The following is an 11,447-nucleotide window of genomic DNA, read 5'->3' on the forward strand; positions in this document are numbered from 1 at the left end:
ATCCTATCAATTTCACTTCCCCCAACACAGCTTAAATCCAGTTTTTCTTCATCTTAACTACCAGCACTTCCTAATTCAAGGCACCATTACCTTTCACCTAGCACCCAACCATAAATTCCCTACATCCATACTTGTTCAACTGCTTAAAATGAAGTCAGAATAATTTTAACTCATCTCTTTCCTACTTAAAAAACCCCTAAACCAATCAAACTCTAGCCACCTTGGCCTCCTTTCAGTTCTTTGCATACTCCATGCTCCCTTCTACAATTTTTAGGACCCTCAAATATGCTGTTCTCTCTCTCTAAAGCATTCTCTCCACCCCCACTACTCTTTCACTAGTTAACTCTTACTCACCCTTCAGATCTCAGCTCAAACATTACCTCCTCTAGACCATCACTGAAACTTCAAATAAATTCTCTTACCACTCTGCAATTTTCCTTTATACCACTTATAAATATATAAATAAAACTGCGATTTGCATGACTATTTTTTAATGGCTCTCCCTCTCACTATACCGTATGTACATGTTAAAGAGACCAGGTACGTTTACCAAAATGTTGTAGCACAACATTGTAGCATATAGCTGGCACTCACAAATATTTGCTGGATACTAAAAAAATACAGAATCTAATCTACTTCAGGAGTTTCAATTGTCACTTCTATTTCAGGTGACTTCAGGATTCATATCTCTGGCCCCAGCCTTGCTTCTGAAATATATATGGCCAGTTCAGCTGCAACATGTTTTTCTACAATACTGATTAGCTTACAGACGACTGGTAAATAAGGGAACAGTATCAATTTAATGTATTAATTGGGTTGATTTGTATGTGGAGCTGAAATTGTGGAATTATAACCTTACAAGAAAAAAAAAAAAAAAAAGCCCTCAGCTTGGCTGCTCACAGGCAGGAGTCCTTATAGATCTAAGACAACTAAAAATAACCATCCATATCCAGGGTTCCCACTTGATAAGCATACGCCCAGACTCACACAGCTCTCTGCTGGTGTATTTCCTTCTGAGTCTATCTTAACAGCAGACTCACTGTCTCAGAGTGCCACTTTTAACTGCCTTGCCTCAGTGCCCTCCACAAGCCAGCGTATCTCAACTCTGTATTGTATATTTTTAATATCCCATGCAGCAGCATCCAACCATGCTAAGCCACCTATCTGGTCTGTCCAAGTCATTTCCTAAGATATCGATTATTATTCTTGATAGCGTTCTGGTTACAAAACTGTTTAGGTTTTGAGTAGTGTCCTCCAGCCCTATTTTCCCATAGCCCTATATTCTTAGTGTGCAATCCGCAGAACATGAGGTCTTTCAAGAGCACAAACGTTACAGCGGATTTCCCCATAGTTCCAAATAACTCTTGACTACTTCCTCAATCAGCTTATACACCCAAAATCTGAGTTCCTTATCTCTGTTAACAGTCCAGAATCAAATCATTAAAGTTATTGATATCTCTCTCTCTCTCCCTCTCCCCCTATATTCGATCATTCCACACATCTATCAATTTTCCTTATGCATGGTCTCTCACATCTTTTCCACCATCATCCACCATAACTGAAAGCTTCAGCACCTCTCATCTGAAAGAATTTGATAATTAATAGCCTTTAAGGTAATCATCCAACTTCCAGGCCCTCCTTATTCCAAACCAAACTCCACTATACTCTAAGAACTATCTTCCCAGAAATGAAAATCTAATTGGGCTAGTCCTCTACTCAAAAACCTTCAACGGCATTCTACTGTGCATTCAAAGCCTCAAACTACTGCTCCACTTTTATTTCTCACTGAACCTCCCACTCATTTTACAATCCAGCAGAGATAAACAGAGGTAAACCATACAAACTACTGAGCACACTGCTGGCAAAGAAAGACACTCAGTAAACATTAGCTATTACTGCCACAGATTACCAGCTATTATAGTCAGTTCTAAGAATGTCATCTCCCTACTCTTGATTTTAAGCATCTTAAGTTCCTCCTGTTTATATTATTAGAGATGAGGGTCAAATCTTGTTTCTGTCACTTACTAGCTGTGACCTTGAGCAAGTTATTTAGTTTTCTGAGCCTCAGTAAAATTAGGATAATATCCATGTCATGCGGTTGTTGAAAAGACTAAGTAACATAGCATATGTAGAATACCTAGAAGAGACATCAATAAATGTTAGTTTTCTTAAAAAGTGTTCACTTAAAGAATGGACACAGAACTACTTGCCTTCTTTCTCCCACAACTAGGCAAGTACAGAGTAGCACTCAAAGAAATTGGTTTAACAACAGAATATTATCTTTATCCCTTGAGATAAGTGCTTATGCCAAAAACATAAGATTTAGGACAATCTTTTTCTATGCTACTAAGCAAAGAAAAAGTTACTGATATGGAACCATACTTTACTAGATGATTTATACTGACTAATGTGAATCATGTTATTACATTTACTGAGACTCAATATATCACTGATCCACATGCAGAACTAGTAGTTATTTAGTTAGTTCTAAGAATTAACTATTACAAACATACAAATAAATACATGCAAAAATAGAGAGCTTCAATACTCATGCATAATATATTCCATAAAAAATGGGCCTACCTGCATGTATATATCAAAAACCCACATGTAGTAAAAGGTTGTTATATCGTCATTCAAAGAATTGGTCTCATGTGATTTATACCACAGGCTTTCACAATATAGTATTATGTGAGTTTCTTTAAAATGAGAAAGCAAAGAAAGGACAAAGAGTCGGGGGTGGGGGAGTACCAAAACATCCCAAGTTAGCCACTCTGCTTTTTCCTTCCTCCCACTGGTATTGCCTAAATGCTTTTCCTACTTCACAGTAAGAAAAGTATGACGGCCTTTTTCTTAAACAGTGCTGGCAACTGGACCAAGAGCAAAAAATTAAGTTAGATCCCCTACTTCACATCATATATAAAGATTAACTCAAAATGGATCAAAGACCTAAATCTAAGAACACTATAAAACTCTTAGAATAACATGGAGGCATTAATTTTTGTGACCCTGGATTAGGCAATGGTTTCTTAGATATGCCACCAGAAGCTCAATTAACCAAAGAAAAACAAATTGGACTTCATCAAAATGAAAAAAGCTTTTGCGCTTCAAAGGAGACCATCAAGAAAGTAAAAAGACACACCACAGAATGGAAGAATATATTTGCAAATCATCTATCTGATAAAAGTCTAGTATTCATAACATATAAACAACTCTTACAACTCAACAAGAACAACAACAAAAACAATTTAAAAATGGACAAAGGATCTGAACAGACAATTCTCCAAAGAAGATACACATTCCAACACAAATAAAAAGATGATCAACATCACTAGTCATTAGGGAAATGCAAACCAAAATCACAATGAGATACGATTTCGCACCCACTAGGTTATAACCCACCTGGTTATAATCAAGAAGACAAACAATAACAAGTGTTGGCAAAGATGTGAAGAAACTAGAACACTCACACACTGCTGGTAGAAATGTAAAATAGTGCAGTCACTTTAGAAAATACGTTGGTAATTCCTCAAAAAGTTATACATAGAGCTACTGCATAACTGCAATTTCACCCCTAGGTATAGACCCAAGAGAAATGAAAACATGTCCACACAAAAACTTGTACACAGATACAGAAGAATAGTCAAAAAGTGGAAACAGCCCCAAAATCCATCAACTGAGGAATGCACAAATAAAATATGGTTTATCTATACAATGGAATATTACTCAGCTATAAAAAGGAATAAAGAACTGAGAAATGCTACGACATGGATGAATCTTGAAAACATGCTAAGTGAAAGAATCAAGACCACATATTGTATGACTCTATTTATATGAAATGTTCAAAACAGACAAATCCATACTGATAAAAAATCGATTAGTGGTTGCCAGAGGCTGGGGGAGAGGGGCAGAGATGAGAAAGGAACTGCTACTGGGTACAAGGTGTCTTTTGCGGGTGATAAAACGTACAGGAATTATTAGACAGTGGTAATAGTTGCACAACCTTGTGAATATAATAAAAACCACCGAATCATGCACTTTAAGAGTGAATTTTACGGGGACTTACTTCCCTGGTGGCACAGTGGTTAAGAATCCTCCTGCCAATGCAGGGGACATGGGTTCAAGCCCTGGTCCAGGAAGATCCCACATGCCACGGAGCAACTAAGCCCATGTGCCACAACTACTGAAGCCCCTGCACCTAGAGCCTGTGCTCCGCAACGAGAAGCCACCGCAATGAGAAGCCCATGCACCACAATGAAGAGTAGCCCCCGCTCACCCAACTAGAGAAAGCCCATGTGCAGCAACGAAGACCCAACGCAGCCAAAAAAAAAAAAAAAAAAAAAAAATGCATTTTATGATACAATTACATCTCAATTAAAGAAAAAAAGGAATGATAGGAGAATAAAAAGCAGCACAACTAAGGAATGAAGCAAGTGTTCCTTTCTGACCTAACATTTTCTGTACACTTACTATGTTTCAGACCTATGCTGGTTGCTAGGAACCCAAAACAAAGTCACTACACTCTTTTCAGGCTCCTTCTCCTTAGCCTACAAATGTCGTATTTCTCCAGAGCAGAGCAGCTTTGAAAATGCAAAAACAACAAATATAAGCCATAGACAATTCAAGAGAATGCAGATATTTACATTATAAACTCTTCTAAATTACCCAGAGTTTTTTTTTAGGTTTCACTAAATATGGGGAGAGAGAAGAGATAGGCTTCTAATACTGGTATTGAATAACTCATTGTTCCCCAATGCTGATAATGTCATTTCCCAAGAATTATTATTTTAAGAGCTTCATTTCATTTATTTGAAATTTTTTTAATAAATAATGTTTTTGATAAATCTTTCCTGATCATATCCCTTTGGAAGTATTACTTTCTCACTGTCTCCTGGGTCCTCTATTTTTGACATTAAAAACCTCATGATAAAGACAAATATCCCAAAAGATGCTTTTTAATACTTTACTACAATATCCATATGAAAGCTTGTTTTTCTGTAATAAGAATAGGTAACAACAGAATTCTCTAAACTAAGAAATCAAACGTTTTAGGCTCTAATCCCAGATTTTTATGAATCACAGAAAATCTGATATCCTGATATGAAAGCTGCATTTCCATAGAATAGCACACAAAAATCAAAGAATCAAATTTAGACAAAAAACTCTGAATAGTACTTTAAATAGTGCAAAAAAGGGCATGTTCTACTTAATCCAAGACATTAGATATTTCTGATACTTTCAATACACTATATTAACTTCCCAAAAGATAAAACTAAAATCTACATTAAAATTACCTTATCTTTGGCCTCAGGCAGTGTGATTTCTCTAGGTTCTAAAAATGGTATTTCTCGAAAAGGTGGAACACCTCTGACTATATCTGGTACATAGTGTGTATGAAACAATGGCGGCATTGAGTATCTTCTTTCACCTGATAAAGGCACTATGTGGTTAACTATAGTTGGCTCTTGGTGAGGTGAATGGAAACGTTGTCGTTTACCATCAAGAGGAAGATTCTTTTCATCGCTTAGTCTCCTGAAAACAAACAATATACCTTAGTGATTAAAGATATAATTTTCTGATTACAAATAGAAAACACTAAAAATATATAAATAGATGACAATACTGACTTTTTCAGCGAGGCCACATTATTAGCTCTAAATGAATCTTAAAATATTCATTTTCAGCATAAGAGATGCCTTAGAGAACACTTTAGAAAAAATGTGTAATAATGATGCATATTAAAAAAAAAAAACACATATATACATTAGAGTTGGTCTCCTGCATTTGAACTACCACAATACTTCAGATCAGCAGCAAAAACTTGGCAGAAGAATTTCTATTTATAGAATCACTAACAATAAAAGATCCAAACTCTAACATAAGGAGGATAAGATTAACTGAGTGCTATATATAAAAAAGGGCTCTTTGAGACCACCTATGTTCTGGTTTATCAGTAGGAAAGACCAAATTAAGAGACAGTTTTTTAAAAAGCTTTATATAAAGACATTGGACAACTAAAGAAATCTGAAAATGAACTGCATTTCAGATAACAGTATTGTATTAATGTTAAATTTCTTGGGCATGATCAATATAGTTTTGGTTATACAAGAGAATATCCTTGTTCTTAGGAGGAATGCACTTATGTGTTGCGGGGTAAAGTGCAACGATGTCAACAACCTTCTTTCATATCACTCAGAAAAGAGTAGCAGTAGGGAAGGAAAAAGGCAGAATAAAACAAATCTCGCAGAACCGATGAATCTAGGAAAACCACATACAGGTGTTCATTGTACTATTCAAATTTTTCTGGAGGCTTAAAAATACTCAAAACAAAAAGGGAAAAATAATTTAAAAGTAATTATTTGTGGGAAAAGAAAGGTATTTACTTTCTTAAGTTGTTTACACCATAGGAAATTATCCAATTCCTTTTTAACTCTAAAATTTTATGAGTCATAGCCACCTGAAAGTTTTTATTTTAATACTCTTGGGATTATGTCAATTACTCTCTCCTTGACAGACCCACAAAATAACTGGTACTCCTACCCACAGGTAAAGATGCTAAAAACATAAGTGTATACTTAATTTTTTTTTATTATTTTTTAAAAATTTATTTATTCATTTATTTTTGGCTGTGTTGGGTCTTTGTTGCTGCGTGCGGGCTTTCTCTAGTTGTGGCGAGCGGGGTCTTCATTGTGGTGCGCAGGCTTCTCACTGTGGTGGCTTCTCTTGTCGCACAGCACGGGCTCTAGGCGCGTGGGCTTCAGTAGTTGTGGCACATGGGCTCAGTAGTTGTGGCTCACGGGCTCTAGAGCGCAGGCTCAGTAGTTGTGGTGCACAGGTTTAGTTGCTCCGAAGCATGTGGGATCTTCCCCGACCAGGGCTCGAACCCGTGTCCCCTGCATTGGCAGGTGAATTCTTAACCACTGAGCCACAAGAGAAGCCCCTTTAACATTTTTAAAACATAAAATTTAGAGCTTTATATGCTGAATACCTTCTACTGAGAATGTCAATTTTAGTTTTAAAAATACATATGTATAATTATGAACTAGTGGAATTTATTTTCATTCATGATTCACAAATGGGCTATCAAGGCAATTTCTAAAAAATGAAAGTTTGAATAACGTCAATAATTTAAGCATCATTATATAGTTTTCCACAATGACAACTTTGAAGAACAATTCACAGTGCTTCTAAGTATGGGATGTAAAGCCAAACCACCTGGTTTCAAATCCCAGCTATGCTACTCCTACCTGAATAACCAAATCATTACTTCTGTGTGCTTCAGCTTTCTCCTCAAAAGATGAGGCATAACAGTACTTACCTCATAAAGTGTTGTGAAACTTAGTCAAACCATTATTTGCAAAGTCCTTAGAACAATGCCTACTACACATACTGAGTGATCAATAATTTTTAGCTAGTGTTATTTCTAGTTGGACATAAAAGTTACGGAATGTTTATACAGACTATAAATAGCAATATCTTGCAAATATTGCCAAATATTATTTTAATAATCACCCCTAAAGTTCTATCATAATTACCCCAAGATACATCAATTTCTTTTAATCAAATTGGTTAAAATGAATTGATTCCTAACTTCTCTAAAGAAAGCTTTATGTCATGTAGAAATTTTCACTATAATATTTATCGTGGAACCTTACCTGTGTAAGATAAATAGTAAACTTTACTAGAAAGAAGGTGTTATAGGCTGAACTATGTCCTCTCAAAATTCATATGTTTAAGTCTTAACCCCTAGTACTTCAAAATGTGACTGTAGGGCTTCCCTGGTGGCGCAGTGGTTGAGAGTCCACCTGCCGATGCAGGGGACACGGGTTCATGCCCCGGTCCGGGAAGATCCCACATGCCGTGGAGCGGCTGGGCCCATGAGCCATGGCCGCTGAGCCTGCACATCCAGAGCCTGTGCTCCGCAACGGGAGAGGCCACAACAGTGAGAGGCCCGCGTACCGAAAAAAAAAAAAAAAAGTGACTGTATTTGGACACAAGCCCTTTAAAGAAGTAACTGAGTTAAAATGGGGTCATTAGAGTGAGCCCTAATCCAATATAACTAGTGTCCTCAGAAGAATAGATTAGGACACAGAAAACACAGACAGAGGGATGACCATTTGAGGACAGAGAAAGAAGGCAGCCATCTATAAGCTAAAGAGGGAGGCCTCAGAGGAAACCAAACCTGCCAACACCTTGATCTTGGACTTCTAGCCCCCAGAATTTTGAGAAAATTAATTTCTGTTGTTTAAGCCACCAAGTCTATTGTACTTTGTTATGGCGGCCCTAACAAACAGACACAGAAACCCATCTGATTTAGTTAAAAATCTCAATTAAAAGTAGTTATCTGGGGCCTCCCTGGTGGCGCAGTGGTTGAGAGTCCGCCTGCCGATGCAGGGGATACGGGTTCGTGCCCCGGTCTGGGAGGATCCCATATGCCGCGGAGCGGCTGGGCCCGTGAGCCATGGCTGCTGAGCCTGCGCATCCGGAGCCTGTGCTCCGCAACGGGAGAGGCCACAACAGTGAGAGGCCCGCATACCACAAAAAAAAAAAAAAAAAAAAAAAAAAAAAAAGTAGTTATCTGAAGACAGTTATCCCTAAAATTTTTTAAATACTTTGAACTTTTAAAATTCTGTTACAGGACTGATCACACAGGTCCCAGAAAACAAAATGTAGGGCATAGTGTCCATTCAACTTAATACAAGATACAGTGTTAAACAGTTCCCCAAAATGCAAAGTTTTCTTTTAAAATAAGTAAGAAATACTTACTTCCTTCCTCGAAATAATGGGGAAGTTGAGGTCTGTATTGGACTGACATTTCCATATGTCAACTGCTGTAATGATACAGCTCTAGACAAGCTACCAAAGACAAAGAAAGAACAGTAGTAGTATACATTTTTTTCCTTAAAAACAAAAAACTAATTTCAGAAAAACTAAACAGTTCACTGATCAAAAGAAAACAAGACATGATGACATTTTCTCTAGCTCCAAATGTTTCATATAAAAAGGATTTGTGTCAAGTAGAAAATGAAACTTACAAATGACATGGGCCAAAATAACACCATACTTACTCTGTATTCTGAAAGTTGAACTGTGCATCTATAAGCTGCCGGTGTGAATAAAGACTTGGTGACAGGGTGAAGAAGTTATTATGTTGTTGATGGTTTGGAGTGAAAGGCGGGCGACCCAAAATTGAGTTTGGGAACATGCTCTTGTTCACTAAGAGTAAACATGTATTCTTCTACCTAGAATAGTTTTAAAGATAATTTATTATAGCTTAAAGACATTGAACTCTTTGGTAACTAGCATCTGCTAATTAATAAACAATTAGTTACCAAGTTAAGAATTTCATTGCAAAGTTATTTTTTTAAAGTTCAAACAGATCTCTTAAGTCACACCATAAGTAACAAACTTACTAATAATAAATTTTAAATCCAGATTAACCACATTATTCAAATGATAGTAAAATCTGTGCGTTTCTAATTTTATGATGAATTTTCCCTAATAAATTTATCCTAATATCAACAAATCTTTTAGAATCAAGTTAACACCACTGTACTCTGATAATAAAAAGAAACCACCCAAGTGAGACATTTAATGAAATCCTACAATTTCTTACATTTATTCCCAATCTAATTTATTCAAAGGTATAAGCTGTCATATGACAACCTGATTCCCAGGATTTAGATCGTACAGATCTGATCAAACAAGGGATGGAATTTGTATCACCAAATAACTATTTATAAAATTCTGAGATTCCCCTCAAAGTCTAAACAACTTATAAAAAGAACTTCCAATAAAAGAGAGTTTGTTCCACACAAATAGGGAAAACCTAGGTACAAAGCAATCAGAATCGTTCACTGCCCCAAGCAGAAGACTAGATATTTATTCTTTGCAATGACTGACCCCAAGAGGCTATAAACTTACAAAGAGTAGGGTAAGAAAACAAACTGAAAACAAGTATTAAGTGAAGTCTACAAAGTAAAAGTAGGATCCCCAGCCTGCATTCCCAATTCAGGCAATTAGAAAACTCATCTATAGAATAATGGAACAAGAAACCATATAATACAGTAACCAAAGAACCTGTAACATAGGAACAGTCGCTCACCAAGAAAAAGTTAAGCTCACTCGCAACCTACAATGAAGCCTACTATTGAACTGCCTACTCATGCACATAAGCTTCCAATTTAGATTTCTAGTTAGAAAACAGACATCCATGGATCATCAAAAGTTAAAAAAAAAAAAAAAGGCCTAGGAATAAACAGAAACAATACCTGCAACAAATGAAAAGTGAGGGGGAAAAAAACCCTCCATAATTAATGAAAAAACATTGAATATGTAAATAAGAATGTGTTTTTTAAAAAGCAGAAAGGGCTCTTGGAAAATTAAAAGCAGAAATATCCAGCAGAAAGCTGAAAATAACATTAAGGAATGAACAAAAAGGAAAAATTGGTGAGGGCAGACAGGAGGCAGGACAGTAAGAGAAAAAAAATGTAAGAGAAGCAAACTATGTGGTCCAACATCCAATACAACAGAAGTTCCAGGAAGAACAGAGAAAACACAGAAAAGGAAATTACCAAGCAAATAAAACAAGAAAATGTCCAAGACTGAAAAACACCAAGCCTTAGACTGAAAGGATCCAATGAGTATAAAGCACAACTGAATATATATATATATATATACACATATACATACACACACATATAAAGGTATATTACAGTGAAATTTCAGAATATCAGGTAAAAGAAGCTTATAAATATTACAGAGAAAGAAAATGTTATAAACAAAGGGATGGTATGGATAAACAACAAGGTCCTACCATATAGCACAGGGAACTATATTCAATATCCTGAGATAAACCATAATGGAAAAGAATATAAAAAAGAATGTATAACTGTATCACTTTGCTATACAGCAGAAACTAACACAACATTGTAAATCAACTACACTTCAATTAAAAAAAAACACACACACCAAGGGATGGTAATCAAAATGGCTTTGGCCCTCTCAGTAGCAACAGTGGAAACAAAACAAGGAAGTGAATGCCTTCAAGGATCTGAAAGAAATGCTTTCAAGCTATAATTTTATACCCAGCTATACTATCAGTGCAAAAGGAAAATAAAAACATTTTTAGACATGTAAGGTATCAAAAAAAAAAAAAAAAGAAAAGAAAATCTGGGATCTAGGAAAAGGGGGATCTGACACAGGGCAGAGACAGATTCCCCAGGATGATGGTGAAGGGAAGCTAAACAGCTTAAGTTAGAATACATAGAGGTCTTCAAGAAGATATCCAAGGAGGAAAAAGATTAACTGGTAGATTACCTTATATATTTGACCACAGAGAGGAGTTCAGCTAACAGAGCAGAAATTATAGGAACAGAAATGCAGCAAGTTAAAAATAAATTACTAAACTACAGACAAAACACACTCAAAAAGTCATATAAAAAAGG

At 36.1% G+C, this 11,447-nt stretch overlaps 1 protein-coding gene across 11 annotated transcripts in view; it reads right to left on the reverse strand.

The window, feature by feature from the left end:
- Positions 1–9,205, reverse strand: part of TENT2 (terminal nucleotidyltransferase 2) — a gene marked incomplete at its 5' end in the record, with an annotated part of 52,190 nt that extends 42,985 nt beyond the window's left edge. For 6 of the 11 annotated variants that reach the window (XM_079702187.1, XM_079702192.1, XM_079702196.1 and 3 more), the window contains 3 exons: positions 5,295–5,532; positions 8,767–8,856; positions 9,069–9,205. In XM_079702187.1, coding sequence (XP_079558313.1) covers positions 5,295–5,532; positions 8,767–8,856; positions 9,069–9,205 — 465 coding nt within the window. The remainder of the gene's footprint in view (positions 1–5,294; positions 5,533–8,766; positions 8,857–9,068) is intronic. The other 5 variants (XM_079702193.1, XM_079702191.1, XM_079702195.1 and 2 more) reach the window with 3 other exon arrangements.
- Between the last annotated feature and the right edge of the window lie 2,242 nt (positions 9,206–11,447).

Source organism: Hyperoodon ampullatus (assembly GCF_949752795.1).
Source record: "Hyperoodon ampullatus genome assembly, chromosome: 4".
Taxonomy (NCBI): Eukaryota; Metazoa; Chordata; class Mammalia; order Artiodactyla; family Ziphiidae; genus Hyperoodon; species Hyperoodon ampullatus.